Source organism: Macrotis lagotis, chromosome 2 (genome assembly GCF_037893015.1).
Source record: "Macrotis lagotis isolate mMagLag1 chromosome 2, bilby.v1.9.chrom.fasta, whole genome shotgun sequence".
Taxonomy (NCBI): domain Eukaryota; kingdom Metazoa; phylum Chordata; class Mammalia; order Peramelemorphia; family Peramelidae; genus Macrotis; species Macrotis lagotis.
Window position 1 is genome coordinate 140,804,600 of NC_133659.1, and position 22,202 is coordinate 140,826,801.

At 36.1% G+C, this 22,202-nt stretch overlaps 1 protein-coding gene across 2 annotated transcripts in view; it reads left to right on the forward strand.

The window, feature by feature from the left end:
* GREM2 (gremlin 2, DAN family BMP antagonist) overlaps window positions 1-11,882 on the forward strand; it is a 128,019-nt gene extending 116,137 nt beyond the window's left edge. The window contains exon 3 of one of the 2 annotated variants that reach the window (XM_074222918.1): window positions 7,842-11,882. In XM_074222918.1, the coding sequence (XP_074079019.1) occupies window positions 7,843-8,349 (507 nt within the window). In that variant the 5' untranslated portion in view covers window position 7,842 and the 3' untranslated portion in view covers window positions 8,350-11,882. The remainder of the gene's footprint in view (window positions 1-7,841) is intronic. The other variant, XM_074222917.1, reaches the window with a different exon arrangement.
* The last annotated feature ends 10,320 nt before the right edge of the window (window positions 11,883-22,202 follow it).

Sequence of the window (22,202 nt, forward strand, 5' to 3'; positions counted from 1 at the left end):
TAAACAGGCCTCTTTAATTTTTACATATACAAATGCAAAAAACTCTCTGTCTGCTCCAGGCCAACTGGAAATGGTTGTTCAAAAGCTTGTCTTCAACATACAAGACTAACACTAAGAGAAAATGAGTGCCTTAGTGGAAGATAACTGATTTTTTTTCTCCCTTTATTCCAGCAGCATTGTTCTCTCTTTCAAGATCCTAAAACAAAACAAAAACAAAAATGAAAACAAAACTCTTTTATGGAAAAAAATTAAACAGCATAACAATTCCATAGAACAATTCCTGAACAAAAAAAGCTTTAAAGAATTTATCACCATTTTGATCCTTGCTTTAAATAAAAGTAATGGCACCCCCCTCCCCCAGAGAGTTCTTGGATTACCCCAAGATTCAACACCACATTCCTCACATCTCCAAGGAATAGGGTGGTGGCAAGTACCATTAACACTGTTTTACAGAGGAGCAAACTGAGAAGTAGAAAAGTGACTCATAGTTTGGACAAATGAAAGAATAGAAATCTTTCACCTAACTCCTACTTTTTTTAAATTTCCCCATATCCTGTCTACCTTTCTTACAAACCCTATTTCCCACTTTCCCCCATTCAGTTTGAATTCTTTTCTGAATTGGATACTGCCACTCCTAACATTATCTCATTAAAAACAAATCAACAAACAGGTGAGAGATCCCAGTCTCAGGATTTATTTGATAGTCAAAAACAGAAGGAAGTTATACTGGTTTCATTCTTTTGTAGTTGGATGTTCCTTTAGGGAAAATAATCTCATTTTTTCCAAGAAGGAATCAATCCTGTCCTGGAGGGAAGTGACACTACTAATTCCACTTGGGCAGTATCACTTGGAAAAGTAGATGAAGAAATTTGTAGTTCTTTCTCTTGAATCATGCAAGGTGCCCTGGTTATTCCACTATCGACTTGCCTACCACTAATAACTTCCTGTCTTTCCTTACCACATCATGCAAATTAACCCTCAATGTTTATTATTTTATATTTTCTCCTGTTTTTATTTCTTTCAGTAGGAATTGGTTAAATTCACCTATTCCTTTTCTTCAAGCCATAGCTCTCTCAGACTCAGGGTTTAACTTGTACATCCTCTTTCTATCTTTTTCTTCAAAAAGCAGATCAGATAACTCTTCTCTTATTGCCCATGTGATTCCCAAAATATAAATAATGAACTTTGCTATGTTCTGTCAATTGGCCAAGACAGATTGGAGAAGAGTAGAAACTAGGGATAGACATGTAGATAGCTACCTTGAATACAACACAAAATGACATACCTGTCAAAGAATGATGATTTGGCACTCCTTTTTCCTTTCCATGAAGCTACCATCAGAGTTGCCTCTCAGTTCCCTGGCTCCTAGAGGGACCTTTTGCCTTGGCTTATGGCACTTCTTCATGCTGAATAACATTTTAAATGACTACAGTTAGAAAGACTTGAAAGGTGCTTCCTTTACTCTGGCTAGTATACTTTTTGATAATACTTCTATATGGTAATCAGAAAAACTTGAGTTCAAATCCTGTCCTCAGATTGTATTACTCTGGTCAAGTCACTTCATGCCTACCTTGATTTTCTCATTTATAAAAAGAAGCTTGGTTATAATACATTACTCTTTTATTTTGAGGAAAATATGTAAAAACTTATTTTGAGTGTTTTGTAAAATTTAAAGAACTATATAAATGCCAGTTAGAGCAAACATAGATATATTCAGGTTTAGAGAATTAAGGATTCAGTGTTCAGTCCAGAGGGACAAGGAAAAGAATAATATTTGACAAAGGAGAAATATGGCACATAAGCTTAATGTAGAATTTTAGAAAAAAAGCGTCCCATGCATCCTCTTCATGTTAGTCAAGTGGGACTATGAAATGTTTCAACATGAGAAACATATCATTTTATCACTTGAAATTATATTAAGGAAGATGGAGGTATTAACATCTACTTTACTGTTGCACATGGGCCATGGGACCTTTTCATCTGAATTGCATCTGAAAGTTTCCATGTAGGTTGTCTTCCTATTAGAAGATGAACTGCTTGAAAGCAATCTGTCTTTTGATGAGGACCTAAGCAATACTTTATTCATTCATTTATTTTTTCAGAGAAACCACAGATATTTCCATCCTCCCAGACATTAGACAAAGTTTTTAGCTCATATATGCAGCAGTATTTTTCAGAGAGGCAGAGATCCCTAGGTATACACACCTGTCAATGAATGATGACTTGGCACTCCTGTTTCCTTTCCTTGAGGTTACAATCAGAATTGTCTCTCAGTTCCCTGGCTCCTAGGGACCTTTTGCCTTGGGTTATGGCACTTCCTGATGCTGAACAATGTTTTAAATGACTACAATTAGAAAGACATGAAAGGTACTTCCTTTACTCTGGGCAGTCTGTTTCCAGAGACTAGGCGACTTTGGTTCTGTACATCCCTCTCTGTGGTAGTTAAATAGCCTACACCAAAAGCAATGCCTTGGAAGAAAGGACCCCATGGTCTTTCTGTTTGCACAAGAGCCTTTGTCCAGTCCAGTCTGCTTAGGCCATCTGCATTTATAGCCTTGGTTCCCCTGCTGATTGACAACATTGTCAGACCAGCAGGAGAGTTAATAAAACCAACAGGATATATTTATGAGTTTCTCCAGATAACAGCTGAATTCAAGATGTAAGGGCAGAATAAAGTATCCTCAATGTTATGGATAGTAGTTATTTCAAACATTCCTGAGAGACCAGTCATTTGACTATCATTTCTCACTAAATGAGCACCACCAAACCAAATGCTTTGCTAAATTCTGTTGATTCTGTCTTAAATAATCCTCTCACAACTGTCTCCTTCTGTCATCTTGCAAAATTATCTCATGGCCTCTTGCCTTAATGATGATACTTGTCCTCCGATGTCAAAAAAGACCATGACATCAGAAAGGTGATGCCATGGCAAACATGTAAACTGAATTTGAGTGAGGTGTTACCATGCTCAGTCACCAGTCTCAGTTTCTCCTCCAGAGTCAACTTGGTCCAGTGACCATACATGAATCATGATTTCTAGAGATGGCCCTGGATGCAAAGTAATCAGGGTTAAGTGACTTGTCCAAGATTGCACAGTTAATAAGTGTCAGGTATCTGGACTGGATTCAAACTCATGTCCTGACTCCAAGGTCAGTGTTCTATTGCTTGTCTACCTGCTTTTCTACCCTGCTTTTCATCTCTCTTCCTATACCTTTAGACTATACCTGTCAATTCACTTCAATATTTCATTATTTCTATTATCCCATAATATGGGCAATTCCTCCAAGTGCTACAGATGGCAACCTCTCTATAACTTTTCATCTTTTGAGATCCTTCGTCCAAGTCCTTCCATAAATCTTTGGAGATGAGTGGTCCACATAATGTGCCTTTTTCTAAATCAATATCAGTGTAACATGCAAACTATACTGGGCACCTGTTTGTTGACCCTTTCCTTCCCTATGCATTTAGTTCATTTCCATGTTTAATCATTTAGCAATCTGATTATCTGCTTTTTAAGATCTATTCAAGTGTTAGTAGCAATCTATCCACACAGCTGCCAAAATAAACTTCCTAAAATCTCATTAATTTCATGCCCTAATCATTCAGTAGTCCTCTATTGCCACTAGGACAAAATTTAAATTTCCTAATCTGTCCATGAATGCATAGAATTATCAATCTAGACTAGGAAGGAACCTCAATGACCATATGAAGTACTCTAACCCCTGACTTTTTTATAGAGGAGATTATTGAGATCCAGAAAAGTAAATACTGCCCATACTCACCTAATTAGCAACAAAGGAGCAAATGGAATCTATGTGCACCAGACTCATGTTTATTCCATTGTACCAAGCTGTTCTGTTGTTCTCCCATTTATAAATAACCAATCTTCCAGTTAAATTAGAATTTAAACTATTTGCCTAACTTGAAAAAATTGATGCTAAAGTGCAGTGAAATTGGCCTGGGGGTCAGGAAGATCTCAGTTCATATTCTGCCTCAGGTACTTGCTAGTTGTATGACCCTGAATGTCATTCAATTTTACTCAACATCTGTAAGCTGAAGAGGTTGGATGCAGTGATCTCTAAGGTCTCTTTTGGCAATGGTCCCTGTGACATTTTAGGACAGCTAAATGGTACAATGAATAGAATGTTGGTCATTTGCTACCTTACAGGTAGTTATGTGGTCCTGGGTAAGTCATGTAATCCTTTTTGGCTCAGTTTCCTCATCTGTAAAATGAAACTGGAGAAGGAAATAACAAATCATTCCAGTATCTTTGCCAAGAAAACTCCAAATGGGGCCTTGAGGAGTCAAATAAAACTGAAGCAAATGAAAAACAACTGTGATATGTTGGGTTGCATGATTACATTCTCACTAGTGTTCATACCCAACCTGAATCTTTTCTTCATATATCCTTTTCAGATTATCTTTTCTCCCTTCAATATTTTAACATCTAACATGAAACATTCCCTGATTTCCACCAAACCAAAGTGTTTCTTCCTCCAAATTTTCCAGAGCACTTTATCTGATATTTCCTTTACCCCATTCCATTCTCTGGAATGTCTGTTTACCTGTAATATCTGCCATTGATCTAATACCACTTATGTCTCTTAAAAGGAAGGACTGTTCATTCATCTTATATTCTTAACACCTACCATGATGCTGTACACTTGTTTGTCTTTCATTCTTGAAGAAGACCATGACATCAGTGAGGTGATGCCAGAACATACAAGTGAACTGGATTTAAGTAAGGGAGAGCTATGCTAAGACACCAGTCTCATTTTCTCCTCCAGAGCCTTCTGGGTGCAGTGGCCAGATATGGTTCAGAACTACTGCTGATGGCCTTGGATACACTGGGAGACCCTGACCTTTTAAAGTTAGGACTACTTGCACATAATAAACTTTACTAAATGACTCTTCATTGACTCAAAGTGCATGAGGAATAGATAAGGATTGTGGACTACTGAATTAAAGTCTTCCTTCATTTAATTTGTAAGAATGGGGATGATTGTACAGCTAAAGTACTTAAGAACGCACTGTCTCCTACTTCAGTTTTGAACACATAAAAAGAAAATGTCAATTGTAGCAGCTACCATATACTGTCTCTAAAGGTGATTGAATGAGCTTTTAGCCAACTTTCCTGCCTTAAATTTTTTCCTGTTTTTGGTCATGGGTGAGAATATTATTTGAATGAAAGAGAAAGGAGAAGGATACAGGGAAGGGTAGTTAAACTTTGTCTCACGCAGTTTAGTCTGACCTCATAACACTTTCTTCTCATCAACTTCATTTTCTTCTTTTGAGAATTTAGTAGCTTTTTCTTTTTGGATTCTTATAAGGAATAACATTTAAGGAGGATCACCAAATCTATTAATGTTAAAAATAAGAGAGAAGTGTACCCAAGAAAAACACACTTATCAGGCACCAAGTCAAGAATTATGGCTTTCAAAAATATTTGTCTCTGGTCTGAATATATTTCAATACTCTTCTCAAAGACAATAATTAGCATATGTTGAGGGAAAGATAGATTTTTGTTTTTATCAATGATATATGTTTGTTTTGGGCTCTGAGGTGGACAGAAAATGGCTTGATTTTGTAAAGGTTTCCTGGCTGCAGTTTATCAAGTTTGGGTCATATTTACTTCTAATGCTAATAATTTTGGAAATTATTAAACAAGAAATCATAATGCTTTCCTTTTAAGAGAACACTGAAGCTCAAATCACTTTCAAATACAATGAGACAATTAAATTTTATAGGTTAAATATATCATGTTTGTCATGAACTTCTTGGAGGTGTGACTGCTTTTATGTGTCTTTTATGCATGGAAATAAAGATATAGCGAAAGACTTTTAAAAACTTGGCTCCAAGACTCACAAACATTTGCTAAAGCTTAAAAAAAAAAGAAACTTTTTACTTTATTTGCCTTCTTCCTCATCTTCAATTCTTCATTTTTCTTTCCTTTTTTTAACTCTCTTGTCTTCAATGAAGGCTTACTAAATACTTTTATATCCATTGTCTTCATAATTATGTCATTATTTAATGTCCATTTTCATACATTGCTCAACTAGGTACCATATTAAGTTTTCTTTGAGTTTCCAACTGGAAAAAAATGATGGCAAAATTTAATTATGATATTCATCAAACATTTCTTTTTAATGCTTGCCTGTTGTGCAAAAAGAATAAATATTTGTTGAATTTGAATTGAATTTGCTCCATTAATTTAATGTTGTACAGAATCTCTGCATTTGAAGAGATCATTGAGAACAATCCAGCTGAATTATTTTTTCAAAAGAGACAGAAGGACAAGTAGAGAGATCCCTGGGGAGAGGTAACAGTGTTAGTCGGGGCAAAGGAGCTTGGTTCAGGATCCCCCCTGTAATGTGTGTCCTTGGACAAGTCATGTAACCTGTTTCATTTCTAAAATGAGAGGGTTGCATTAGATGGCCTCTGAAGTTCTTTTTCCATCAAAATCTATGATCCTCACCTTCTTCTTCTTTTCTTCTTTCTTTCCTTTTTCTTTTCTCATCTTTTTTCTTCTCTTCTTTTCTTTTCTGATTTTTTGAAAGGCAAGTGCCTTGCTCACAGCTAAGTAAGTATTAAGTGTCTGAGGCTAGATTTGAGTTCATCTTCCTGACTCCAGGGCTGTTGCTCTATCCACTACGCTACTTAGCTGTCCCCTCTTTTCTTCTTTCTAAACATTTCTGCCTTCCCCCCACAAGTTTCTTCAATGACTTTTTAGATAATGTCTATTTCTATGTTTATACTGTGCATCTTCATTAAACATCTCTAAAGAGCATATATCTCATTCAATACCAGAATTCTAGAGATATTATAATAATAAATATTTTCAAGAATGATAATAATGCTTTCATTTGTGAAAGGAAATAGAAGTATTTTACAGGATGATCTAACAATAACAATAATTAATAGTTTATATTAAGGATGTAAAATATCCTTAAAGTTAATTCCTAAATGTATTATAATCCCACTATATAGATGAGAAAATGTAGATATATAAAGGTTTATTTGTGCACCCTCATGCATTAAATCTAAAGATAGGTTAAGTATATTAATTTTTCAATTCATTTGTCTAATCTTTCCTTCTATAGTAATATCTAGGACATTGCCATTTTGGGAGGTTTGGGGGGGGTGTGGCAATGGAGTTAAATGATTTGTTCAAGGCCACACAACTATTATACATCAAGTGTCTAAGGTCAAATTTGAATTTAGGTCCTCTTGATTTTAGGGCTTGTGCTCTCTCCTCTCCCATTCTGCAGGTAATCAATAGTTCAGTTTGTTTGTTCCATGACCTATGTTACTTTTGAATGGATGCTATTTAGTGAACTTGCTTTGGGGACTCCTGGGATTTCTCCTTTTCTAGAATTCTCTTACTCCTAACTCAGCTCTAGTCTTCCTTCAAGACTCAGTTAAAATCTCAACTTCAGCAAGAAGCTCTTCCCGCTCCTTTTCACTACTGGTGTCTTCCCTCTGAATTTACCTCGTATTTGCCCAGCATACATTTTGTACAATCATAATTATTAGCATTTTATTTCCTCTAACAGCATGTGCACTCTTTAAGGAGAGGGACTATTTCTGTCTTTCATCGAATCTCCCGTGTTACCTAGTAAATACTTAAGAAACATTTGTTTCTGATGGACTGAGAACTCTGCCACCGGAGTCACAATAAGCGCAGTCCGACAAATCAATTGATTCTCTTAACTCCTGAACAATGGCTCTTAAAGGTTTTGCTGCTTCTCATCGACTCTACAAAAAGCTATGTTAGAAGCAAATATCACGCCCCTGCTGTCTTTCCTAATTAATGCTTTTCCCTGCCTCTTTTCCTATTGCAGGATGTTTTGGAAACTTTCCCTCTCCTTGTTCCTGGTAGCTATGCTGGTGAAGGTGGCTGAAGCCAGGAAAAACCGGCCTCAGGGAGCCATCCCCTCCCCATACAAGGACAGCAGCGGCAACAACTCGGAGAGGTGGCAGCATCAGATGAAGGAAGTGCTGGCTTCCAGCCAGGAGGCCTTAGTGGTCACTGAGCGCAAGTATCTGAAGAGTGACTGGTGTAAGACCCAGCCCCTGAGGCAGACGGTCAGTGAAGAAGGCTGTCGGAGCCGGACCATCCTCAACCGCTTCTGTTACGGCCAGTGTAACTCCTTTTACATCCCTCGGCACGTGAAGAAGGACGAAGAGTCCTTCCAGTCCTGTGCCTTCTGCAAGCCCCAGCGGGTCACTTCTGTCCTGGTAGAACTGGAGTGTCCAGGACAGGACCCGCCCTACCGACACAAAAAGATCCAGAAGGTAAAGCAGTGCCGCTGCATGTCTGTGAACCTCAGTGACTCAGACAAACTGTGAATGGCCTCTGTGGCAGGATGCTGCTCAGCATTTGGGGGGACCCCCTCACCCCACCTCCTGTCAGATTTGCTGCTGCCTCTATCCCTTTCCTCTGAGCAGATTCACGCACTGGCTGGTCCTTTCCCTTTCAGCAGGCAGTTCTCTCGGGAGATGCAGGTTTCCGTGTCACAGTGACAGGAAATAGAAGCTTGGCTTATGTGTTCCCAGGTGCCCCTTGGCAAGATTCCTGCATCCAAGACCAGGCTGTGAAGCAAGGCCTAAGGAAGAAGATGGAAAACAGTCACCAACCAAAAAAGACAGAAAGAAAGAAATTGGAAGGATATTTTAGGTGATGCACTGTTAAATCCAGCATTAATGTTTCCACTGTGTGGGAAAAAGATAAAAAAGAAAAGAAATATATATCTCCTTCTCAACCCTACACTCCAACCATACCCATGTGAAGTGAAAGATGTCTCCATGGCTTCACAGTCACTGGATTTCCCAACTGGGAGCTTTTCACTTTCATGCCACCACTGCTGCCTGAGCTGTGATGTAGACAAGCACATGGTTCAAATAAAAAAAACAAAACAAAATCATGGGGAGACTCTTGACAAATCTGATTACAAGACGACTGTGGGAGTCTTTTGAACCAAGGATTTGGCTTCCCTAGGGAACCTTAAGAGGAATTGGAAGGGACTTTTCAGGTCATCTAGTCCAATCTTCTTATTTGACAAATGAGGAAACTGAGACTGAGAGGCAAAGTGATTAGGCTGAGGTCAATGTTAGAGGCAGGTTTTGAACATGGTTCTCTGACTCCAGATTCACTATAACACACTGCCTTCTCCTTACCACCCTAAAACATGGGTGGGTATCAGCTTCTTCACTGTTTTGTTGTTGTTTCCCTCCCCCCTCCCCCATTCCTGGACTTGAGACAGATTTTGGTTTTGCATGCTTTGTTGCTGCAGTTAGAATATTATTACACACAAAGGTCTCTACATTAACGCTGGTTTTTATAATCAACCTGTAGTAAAGAGTTGTTCAAAGTAAAATCATCCTATCCACATATTGTTTCATGTGTCAATTTTGACTCTGGCATTGGATGACAATTCTGAGTAAACACCAAGTTGCTGGGGTTGGAATAATCTTCCTCCACATAGACCAGCTTCATGGTAGTTTGAGGTGCAGAAGCTTGCCACTCAGAAATATTTCTCAGTCAGCCATTCATTGCAAAGTAGCTATGCTTGGGGATGGGCAGGGTGGGGAAATACTAATTTCACTTAAGGTACTAGAGCATCTTAACACTGGGTTGGGGTTTGGGGGGAGGAATAGGGCAAGAATGAATGGGATTATTTGTTAAGCTGAAAAAACAAAAGCCTCATTAACTTTTAAGGTTTAGATACAAAAAAAGAATATTTTTCACTGCCATGAAACTAAGCATAGACCTTTCCTGCTAAGAAGAAAGAGGAACTTAACTGACAAAGGATTTGGGACATTTTTCTATGCAGAAAGAAATGAACAATGAAATATATCCAATAAAAAACTAAGTTAAACCATTCAATCAGGGATTCGTAAACCTTTTTTACATGTCATAGACTTCTTTGGCAGTCCAATGAGGTCTATGAATCCTTCTTAGCATAAATATTGTTTTAAAATCTTAATGAATAAAATGCTAAATTTCATTTGGAGATTAATTTTTAAAATTTGAAAATTCATGTTCAGGAATCCCCTGAAATCTCTATTCAGATCCCTTGGGAATCCAGGTTAGGAGTCCTTGTATTAAAGAAAAGAGGCATGGGAGTTCCTTTTGGAAAGTTAACTTTTTCCAAATAACCCCTTATTTTATAGTGATATATAGGATCTTCCATATTAATTAATTGGCTAATAAAAGTTTAGGTAATTGAAAATTTTCATTTAAGTTAAGCAAATTCTTATTAAGTGCCATTTGCTTACATGTTACTATGGTAGGTTGTAGAGGTTCAAAGAAAAGCCAATGAATTTTTTTTCTCAAAAAATATTTTCAAAATATCAGGTCCCTTGCCTCAAGGGACTGACATTATACAGGTCACAACAATACCCTGCTTCTCTTTCTTCGAAAGAGGATTTATAAAAATTTACAAGTGAGAAAAGTTTGCATATTTATTAGACTTAGCATCCTCTGAAACAATTTTGGGTCATTTCTCAAGAATTGACTCTTTTATTCCTCCAAGCATAAATTAATAGACTCTTGCTAAGAGGGTTCACATCCCTGTCCATTAGAAAAATACACTGTCAGAAACCAAGGATTCATTTCTTTCTGACATATACCTGTTGAGATTAAAAGAGTCTTCACAGGATTTCAGTGGGAGACCTGGGAAGTTAGAAGTCATTATCCTGTTTCCTTTCCCAGCCTCATTGCTTTAATTTCTATCAGTGATTCATATTTATGAGGATGGGGAATGTGATACTGAAAAGATACTTGGCTTTAGCACCTGTCTTTGAGGTGCTTCTCAATTAAACATGTAGTGGCCCTAAAGGGAGCAGCACTAAATTACAATCTTGGTGAAGGAAACTGGGAGTGAGGGGTGGGGGTAGATGTAGGCAGGTGAGAGCAGCAAGGGAAGGAGGATGGGCAAGTCCTACCAATTCAGAACTGACATTCTTATACTTAGTGATGATTTAAAAGCAAGATTCTGAGATTAAAAGCAAGATTCTGGGATTACAAAGGTCAGTAGAAAAGCTATGTAAGGAAGGGGCTTTCAGGAGCCTACATGGGCATCCTTTGGTGACTCTCTCTTGCAAAGTCAATCCCTATGACCAAGTTAGCAGAAGATCATGCAGATTAAGCTATACATAAACACAACACAAACATGCACTCTCCAGGGGTATCAATGAAAGCAATATGATATGCTGCAGTGTGAAGCCCTTTCTGGAGTTTATTGTATGTAATAACTAAGTTTACCTTATAATGGTTCAAACTGTATTTAATTGTTTGTGTTTTTTTGTTTTACAAATGAAGAAAAAAGCTATAAGTATAATGTAATTATTTTATAGGTGTACTATTAAATTATAGAAAAAATAAAGATAATCTAGGATTATATGTAATTTAAGTCTCATTGTGCTGCGGAAGGTTAATTGGGAAGTTGTATGGGGTGGTGTGCTCATAAAACCCAACTTGTTCAAGACACTAAAACTGATCAAAGACTGGGAGGCAGCTTCTTGGACTGGTGATGACTGTGGGCAAGATCCAGAAGAGAATGTCAGGGCAGTCATGGGGCAGAAATGACTACTGGTGGTTTTCTGGGGTAAAATGGGTCATATAGACTTTGTGAACAATCAGAACTTGTGGTCAAATATAAGATCATATGTACAGAGGAAGAAGGAACAAAGAATAATAGTAGGTAGACAGTGTTTTGCAAGGGTTACTCTAGAGTGAGAGAGTCTAGATGCAAATCCTAACTCAGACACAAAAAAACTAAGTAATTCTGAAGAAGTTACTATGTATGAAGAGCTCTTTACAATAAAGGCAAACTTATTGTTTATGCCTTCAGAAAACTCATATTCTAATGGAAGAAAGAAGATGGAAATTGTTTTGGATATATATATATATATATATATATATATATATATATATATATATATATATATATTTAATATGTGTAAATCCAAGAGGGAAGATGCTCACAGTAGTGGAGAAACCAAGAAAGATGACTTACAAAAGGTTGGATTTGAATTGAGAATTGAAGGATGCATAGGAAATTAGAAGATAGAAGTGAAGAGAGAGAATTATCCAGCCATAGGAGATAGCCAGTCAAAAAGTCATATTGTGAGGAGGCAGTGTCATATGTGATGAGGAATATCCAGAAGATTGAACGCAGAGTTTATGGAAGAGAGCAAAGTTTAAAAAGATTGTAAAGGTAATAAAGGGACATATTGTAAAGAGATGTAAATGTCAAAAGAGTTTATAGTTGATCACAAAGGTAATAAATAAGTACATTTTAATTTGGAGGAGGAGAGAGTGACATGGTCAGGTCTCTGCTTTCAGAAAATAACTTTGGCAGTTGATTGAAGATTGCATTCAAATATGAGAAGATTTCAAGCAGGAAATAACAAAGTAGAGAGATATTGTTATATTTCAGTTAAGAGATGATAAGATCTTTGCCAAAGTAGTGGCTATATGAAAGGACAGAAAGGGATATATAAAAAAAATTTTTGAGAAAGTAGAAATGACAAGATTTAACAACAGATTAGATATTTTGGGTGAAACTGAAGAATTAGAGATGACACTTTTCTTGAGAACCAGGGTGAAGGGGAAAGTGGTGGTACCCTTAAAAAATTTGGGAAGTTGGAAAGAGTGAGATGGGTTGAGGCAAAAATTCTATTTTGCTCATTGGGTTTGAGTTGCCTTTCTTACAGTGTCACTGCTTTTTTCTTTTGGATGACTCAGCTACCATTTGAGGAATTAGAATTTCCATTCAGGAAAAATAAAACACTTAATAAAACCAAAGAAGATTACTTGGGGCATGGTCATCAATATGACTCAATATGACTCAATAAAGCTATCTGATGATTTTATATTTGTTGACTGAATACAAGAAGCTATACAGTTTCGAGTGATAAACTCCAATGCCTTTGTTTGTCAAGTTCCCATATTGGTTTCTCAATTATACATAAAATGAAAATTAATGACCAAGGTGATTCATCAACAGGAAGGGAGAGCAATAAGGAAGATCAAAAGGTTGTTTGCAGAGCACCAACCTGCTGTCTGAATCGGATTTTGATGATTAAAATGTCCGCAAAGATTGTTGGAAGAGTTTTTCCTCCTAAAGTGGTACCATGCAAAGAACTAAATGATAAAAATAGACTCTCATATTTCTGAATATCCTCAATATATCCTCCTACCTATTATATGGTACTCTAAGAGATAATAGGAATAACCATTCAAATCAAGAAACACTTAGGAAGTCACAATAATGTACAATATCATGAATGTAAAACTATTTCCTAAATTTATTTTCCCCCAACATACCCACAAACAATAACCAACTTTAAACTAGAACAATCACCAACTTTAAATTACTGGCTAAGGACAAGATAACTTAGAAACTGAGGTAATTCTTTCTATAAGAATCATGCAACCTCAGAACTGTGAATTCTTTAGTAACACCATTCTTTGAATCAATCCATCTTGAGATCTTGGATAATTGCTTTTCCTTAATACAGCCTATCCTACCACCTTGCAAATGTTTGAAAGCCACATCTTTTACCTCCACACTATTTCTCTTTTCATTTCTAATAATTATAACCCTTGTCAACATCCTAGTTTGTGCCCTGACTAGCTTTTGCCTAGGAAAAATCATCCTAAATGTTGTCCCCGATATTTCATTATTGAAGTAAACAAAAACCTATTTAACACCTACTGTGTGCCAGATCTTTTGCAAAGTGCTTAGGAGACAAAGTGAGGCTAAAACAACAAAACAAAACAAAATCCAAACCATACTGTATCTGCCTTCTATATAGTCTAATTGAGGTATCATATAAATACCTGTGGACAAAAAGGCAATAGGCAAAATAAATTGGGGATAATCAATGAAGGAAAGAAAATTTTGAACTGCTTCCATGGTTTGAAATTTCATTTGTTTTTAAACCAAGCATACCACCTTGTAATTTCTACTTAATTAGTCTTTTTTTTCTGTTTTTTTTGGGGGGGATAAATAGAGCAAAGCCTTCTTTTAAATGATAACTCTTCCAACCCTTTAACACTTGGCCCTGATCAAGGGTTTTTGGCACACTGGGTAGAAAGAATCCAGACTAGAACACAAACATGAAAATGCTGGAATGTAGGAGATTTGTCTTTATTCAACACAAAAGATGCTAAGCTGAATTTTTATACTCTAGCAATTCAATAGATGTTTGATGCTTTGATGTGGATACTTTCTCCACAAGTTTTGATAAGCAGCCTTCCTAACCGATCTTTTCTATATCCTACTATGTACTCCAAAGAGGCATATATCTAACTACTAAATTAAAATTTTCCTAAAAATTGGAGAATTCTGAGATTCTTCTAGACTATGACCTGATTGCTGAGGGTACAAAGATGCTCCCTGCTCTCAAAGGTTCTTTTATCTCAATATAAATAAATTTTAATCGAAATATAATATCTCAATCTTTTATCTCAATTTAAATAAATTTATCCAATCTCCATGATCCTGGATGTCAAGGCATAAAGTTCTTAAAAAGTGATGTTAAACCCAAACAGAAAGGAATCCCTTTCAATCTTGACTTAAAAAACAAACTACAAAACAGGATAGTCTGTTTATTGTATTTTTAATATTTTGGTTAATATTTTCCAACTTCATTTTAATCTGGTTTAGACCCACTTGGAAGTGCATGTGGAGATGGGGGTAGAGATGAACAAGGAGGAACAATGATACCAAAGATAGTTTTTAAAGGGAGATAACATTTATAGTGAGTGCCCTAAAGAGAATCTGAAACATCGGAGTCCTATTTTAATATCCATGCTACCTGTGTCATGCTAGTTACTGCCATAGAATGGTATGAGTTAATCATAAAATTATGTTATCATAGGACTAGTAAGTAGCTACAAAAAGCTTGTCTATTTTTTTTTGTTGCTTTTCTCTAAGACTATAGCATCTGGATTCCCTTACACAAATGGACAACCTACTACTTTAAAATGTTAAGGAGTGATTCCCTTATATCTATTATAGTCCATATTCATGACCTTGATCATCAGCAAATTTTCCTGATGTTTAATTTAACTGGTGATGCCATTTGCCAAAAAAATCTCCGGAAAACTGAAACTTCCTATCTTTCAAAGAGTAATGGAGAGGTACATGAACAAAATTACTAGATTTTAACTTAATATGGAAAAGAGAGGGATAATCATAAAAGTTATTATGAAAAAAATGTACATCCTTTGTGGCTGGAGTACTTTCCCTACTCCATCTCTCTAATTCTTTGAGTGCCTAGGTCCCTTCAAGTTCTAGCTCAAGTAGATAGAGTATTGGACTTAGAGTCAGGAAGACATAGATTCAAATACCACTTCATACATACACTAGCTGTGTGATCCTGGCCTCAGTTCCCTAACCTGTAAAATGAATGATCTGGATTCAATGACCTCTAGGATACCTTCCAGCTCAAAGTCTATAACTTCCTCCTTCTTCAGTAGACAAAGGAAGGAGAAATCAATCACTGGAATCCTGAGAAAGCAATGAGTAATAAATATTTTTTTCCATATCTCCTTAGCCCAGGAATTATAGGAGTTACATTCCTATCCTCCTCTATTTTCTCTTCCTTCTTTTTGATTCTCTATCTTCATTCTCTCTATCCTTTGGCTAAACTCTTTTAAAATTCTCTCCTTACCTATCTTGCCTTTCAGTAAGGAGGGGAAAATATTTTCACTTCAACCCCTTACATGCTATAATATGTAAATCAAATTTAATTAAAAAAGAATTTATTAATTGCTTCTTATGTGCTTCAGATTTCTTATCTTTAAATTGGGAATAACTCTTAAATGATAGTGTTCTTGTTAGGATAAAATGAGATAACATAGGTATGTGTGCGTGTGTGTGCGTGTGTGTGTGTGTGTGTGTAAAGCATTTTGCAAATCTTAATGTGTAATATAAACATTAACTTATTAGCTACTTGAGGAGAGTTTTGACACTATCTTTTGGGTGTATAACAGCTCTAGAAGTTTGATCCTTCTTCCATTAACCTCAGAAACTGTCTCTACACTACATCTGGATAGGGTGGTCCTAATTTTTCCTGCTTTCAATAACAATAACCCATATATGTATAAAAGTTTTGAGTTTAGAAAGGGCCATTTTAACAACCACTCTATGAAGAAGGTAAGGGGGGCAGCTAGGTGGTGCAGTGAATAGAGCACCAACCCTGGAGTCAGGAGGACTTGAGTTCAAATCCAATTTCAGACACATAATAATTACCTAGCTGTGTGACTTTGGGCAAGTCACTTAGCCCCTCTGCCTTGTAAAAACTTAAAAAAAAAGAAGATAAGGGATTGAAGCATTATTCCCATTTTGCAAATTAGGAAACTAAATATCATACAGTTTTATGACCTGCTTATGATCATGGAGTCAGGAAATAGCAGAAGTGACCTTAGACCCTGGTCTTCCCCAAATCATCTGCTCCTACAGTACTACAATTTCGAGTGTAATTGTGTCAAGCTAGCAAAAAGAAGTTATAATAAAAGAAAGGAAATCCAACAATAGATATTGTTCAACCACAAATCACAGTAATTCAAGATCTTACAGTGAACATTACTAAGTACTATTACAGCCCTTTGGGGAAAATTCAACTAGGATTACCATACATTCTTTTTGTCTAAGATTGGATTACAAAAATGGAATGTTAGTATATAAATGCACAAAGGTGAAAGGTAGTATGTTAAGAAGGATCTCAGAATTCATTCTCTCAAACTTTTCTAAAGTTTTTGAAGGGAAGGGAATGGAGTCATGAGAAGACTAAACTTTTTCCTTTAGAATTAGAGATAAATAAGTACTCTATTTTTCCACCCTTACTGATGGTCTCACTTTATATCCAAGTCTTGTTTTACAAAGCATGATGGGGTAGTATCAACAGCTTCAGAATTTGCTCCTTCATGTTGGTCTCTGGAAAGCTAGTTGGTATAGTGAACAGAGTGCTGGGAAATGGTAAAACACTTCAGTATCTTTGCCAAGAAAACCCCAAATGTAGTCATGAAGAATCAAACATTACTTAAAAAACTGAACAACAATAATCAGTCTATTCCCTAAAGGCATGAGAGAAACCCTTTGTTCCTCAAATAAATTATCTTCCCCAAGAGAGTAACACTGAGATTATAAGTGTGAGAGTTAAGTTATTTTGATTTTGAGTTTTTCTCACTTAAAAATTGAGGGATTTAACTAGTATGAAGTTCAATTTTCTAATAATCATTTATTTGATTTCTATTTTCCTCTCTGTAAATTTTCTGGATTCTTTAGAATCCTTCCTCCTAAAAAACTAGTATATATTTAATATTATGCCTTTACTTTCACCTTAATTATATATCATGAATACATAAAATTCTCATGTCTTCTCAATGCATCTATATTAAATTCTACTAGAAAAAAAATAAGAAAGGTATGCAAATAACTGGAGAGAAATAGCACTATATTGGGAATCAGAGGATCTGTGTTAGAATTTTGCTTCTAACACTTACTTGTCACCTGTGGGACAATGATTAAATCATTTTCCCATATGAACCTCAGTTTCTTCATCTGCAAAATGAGGAATCTGGGTAGTTGGTGAGTGGATAGAGCACTAAACCTGGATTAGGAAGATGTTAACTAGCAGTGTGACCCCCAGCAAGTCACTTAATACCTATTTGATTCAATTCTCATCTGTAAAATGGCAACATACTGAAGAAGAAAATGGTAATGTCAAGAAAACCATGTGGACAAATCCATAGGGTCACATAGTCAGACACAACTGAATGACTGAACAATAACAATTTCTACAGTTCCTAGGAGTTACAAATATATGATCCTATGAACTTTTGGTATAAAATAGACTATAAATAAAGCAAGAATAACATTCTGACATTGAAATATAATGTAAATTAGCTTGCTAGAGGAGGTAAGGACATGAGGAATATTCTCCCCACCTTCACTGACACTATTATTTAGATTGTTTATATTCCAAATCTGATGGGCTCTATACTCTCAGGATTTAAGCATTGATTAATGATAGGGACGTGATCCTAGAGAGATGGGCTGAATACTTCCATAGTATTCTTAAAAGTCCATTATCAATCAGTGCAGAAGCCATTGACCATTTACCTCAAGTTGAAGGCAATCAGTCCCTAGTTGAAGTCCCAACTGAAGAAGAGGTTTTTGAATGCCATTAGAGTCCTTTCAAGTAGCAAAATTCCTGGTGCTGATTCTATTCTAGCTGAGATCTACAAGGTGGGGGTCCATTGCTCATCCAAAAACTGATTGAAATTTTCCAGATTGTATGATATTAAGAGATTATCCCACAAGAATTCAAGGATGCCTCCATTGTCCATCTCTATAATGGTAAAGGGAATAGATTGTCCTGTGATAATCACAGAGTCTTTATCAATAGGCTGATCTTCCACCTGGAAGATGATCACCTCCCTGAGAGCAGTGGAACTTCATACTTGTCTACATCCATCAATTTTTTGGTGAGAAAAAGCTCAAAGTCAAAATAATTTAATTTTCATATTTATAAACTCAGTGTCACTCTCTTGGGGAAGAGAATTTATTTTGAGAAGAAATGGTTTCTCATGCCTTCAGGGAATGGGCTGATTATTGTTGTTCAATTTTTTAAGTCATGTCTGACTTTCATGACTGCATTTAGGATTTTCTTGGCAAAGATTCTGGAGTGGTTTACTATTTCCCAGCACTCTATTTGCTACAAAAACTAGCTGACCAAAGACTATGGGAGAATAGTCGATACAATGTTTGTTGCCCAACAACTACAGGAAAGAGGTATGTATGCAACATTTATAGATCTGATCAAGGCCTTTGATATCATCAGTCTTGAGGGTTTATGGAAAATTATGTCAAAATTTGGTTGCTTGGTGAAGTTCATCAGTATTTTATGTCAGTTCCATGACAGCATGCACGGTCAGGTTCTGAATAATGGATGATGCTCTCAAGACTTCCCAGTCACCAGTGGAGTGACACAAGGATGTGTCCTTGCTCCCATGCATGATGTTTTCAGCCATGTTATCAAATGCCTTTATTAAGAATGAAGTTGGGATCACATTCAGCTACTGCACTGATGGTAAATCTTCATTGAAAACATAAGCCTAGACCAAATCTGAGGGAGTCTTGGTGCATGATTTTCTATTTGCAGATGATTGTGTACTCAATGCATCCTCTAAAGCTGAGATGTAACAAAGTTTTGATCAATTCTTTGCTTCTTGTGCTAATTTAGGACAGACAATTAACAAGAAAAGGTAGGTGCTCCATCAGCCAGTGATATGTGGAACCATAAATTACAACAAATGGAGAAGTTTTGAGGACTGTGGACAAGTTCATTACTTTGGCAGTGTCCTTTCCCGGGAGGTACCCAGTGGTAATGAGAATGACACACTCATTGCCAGAGCTAACTCAGTGTTTGGGTGGCTCAGGAAAAAATTGTAGGAGAGAAGAGGTATTTAGACTGACTACCAATTTGAAGGTCTACAGAACTGTTGTGCTGACCTCATTGCTACATGCCTGTGAAACCTGGACATTCTACCAGCACGATGTCAGGAAAATGAATCACTTCCATTTAAATTGTCTTAAGAAGATTCTGAAGATCATCTAGCAGGAGAAGATACCAAACACTGGGGCCCTTTCTCAAGCTAGACTGTCTAGCATTCAAATGTTACTATGGAGAGTGTAACTACAATGGGCTGGACACGTTGTTAGAATGTCAGACATACACTTTCCAAAAAGACTATTTTATGGAGAACTCACAAAAGGCAAGCACTCACAAGGGGGTCAGAAGAAGCGATACTGAGATACCCTGAATGTCACATTGAAGAACCTTAGAATTCATTGCATACATGGAAACACTGACACAGAACCACCCAGCATGGCGTACTCATCAGTGAGGGTGATGCACTCTTATGAGGAAGACAGAACTGAAGTAGCTCAAAGGAAACATGAAATTTGTAAATTTAGAGCACCCACCCTAGGTGTTTACATGGATTATTTGTGCCCAACCTGTGGTAGAACATTGCAAGCTCATATTAATCTGATCAGCCACAGTTGGATACACTGTAATTTGTCTCAAACATAGTGATGTCATTTGGTCTTCTTTGATAAGGAAGGACAAGAGTCAAGCATTGAACATTAGAGAGCTTTGAAATAGGATCCACAGAAAATAAGCAAATGAGTAAATAAATAAATAAATAAGTCTTTTTTTTAAAAGAACTATTTAATGGGAACCATACAGTATATGGATTATAGGATTAATTAACAGCTCAATAACAGACAATATAAATTCTGTAAACAATTGGAAGCTCTCAAGTACATATATCAGAGACATTTCCTAGCATGCAAACCATTCAATGACATAAAATTACTTTTATGTAAAAAGCTTTAATAATAAACAAAAATACAAGGCATATAATTATTACTGAAAAGAGTTTGATGATGGCTTGCCTCTTCAGGAGTTCATTTGCACATATCTTGTCATGAGGCCATGGTGACATCTCAACTTTTGGAAGAAGTCAAGAAAAGGAAAATGGGATTAGAAAAAACTAGTGGTGGTTTCTTTATTTTCCAGAAGAGCTTTAAAGAGGAAGGAGAGGGAAAAGGAGAGAGAAAATGGAAAATAAAGAGGGAAATGGGAGGGGAGGAAAGTTTGGAGAGATTTGGAAGGAGAAAGGAAATTCAAGAATAAACAAAAAAAAAATTCTATCTTGAACTCCAGATTACTAGAACTAGTCCAGTTAAATCACATGCTTCTGGTCATGCAATTTATTAATAGATCCAAAGTGTCTCTTCATCTACTCTCCTAAAAAATAAAACAAATATATATAAAAATCTGTCAGACCCCAAAATCTAAGAATTTTGTTTGTTGTGTCCCTTTACTAAGGAAGGATATAAATTGGAAGAGTCAGCAATATCTTTATTACACATCTATTCCAAAAGAGATCAGAGAAAGAAGGAAAAGATCAATATATACACCAAAATATTTATTTGATCTGTTTTCATGATCATAAAAAAAGGAAATTAAGGTGGTGCCCACCAATTGGGTGATGACTGAACAAATTATTGTATGTCAATTAATGTAAAATTACGGTACCATAAAAAATGATGAAAAGAATAGTTTAGGGAATCATGGCAAGAATTGAGTAAACTGGTGCTGGTAAACAATTCATTAGTAAAAACACCATTGTAAAGACAAACAAATTTTAAAAAAATTATTTATTTTCATCCATATGTACATGCATATTTTCAAATTACAGAATATCCCTCCACCCTCCCTTCCCACCCACTCCCCTCAGCAGGGAACAGTCAGGTTAGCATTTTACATATATAGTTTTTTAAACATTTAAAAATTAGTAAATTTTGGCATGAGAAATTAGGATTAAGGGAAAGAGATACATAAGAGATTATTTTTCTAAAGTATTCATTAGATTTGGAAGGTTTAGGTTTTTTTCTGTGTGATTTGTTTTTTTTTTTTTGTTTTTCTTCCTCTGAGCTAAACAATTTTAATAGATTTAATAACTAATCAAAGCAAATGACTAACCATGATTCTAGGGGACTGATATAGTCTACTCACTTCCTAAGAGGTGATGGATTGAAGATGCAAAAAAAAGCATAAGATTTTGAAGATGAACAACACGAAAATTATTGATCTTGACTACATATTTATTATGAGGGCTTTTCTTTTTTTTTTCAATTGTATTTGGGAAGTTGGTGGAACAAAGGGGGCAGGCATGGATTTGTCAAAAAAAAAAGAAAATAAAACCAAATTTATGAAGTACTTTCCTTAAAAATGCAATTTAGGGGCAGCTAGGTGGCACAGTGGATAAAGCACTGGTCCTGGAGTCAGGAGTACTTGGGTTCAAATCTGGTCTCAGACACTTAATAATTACCTAGCTGTGTGGCCTTGGGCAAGCCACTTAACCTCATTTGCCTTACAAAAAACTAAAAAAAAACCCCAAAAATGCAATGTAAAGAACACGAAAAGCTAGTACAGATTAGTGACAGGAAAGAAAACTTGGAAAATTATATAGTAACATATTTTGTATTAAAAAAAGAAAAGCAAAGCAAGATGTATAGAGATTCACATTTTAATGATTAACCCATATTTTCTCTTCTACCATGAATAGGGAAATGCTCATTTTGTTTGACATTAAGTTTAGAATTAAAAAA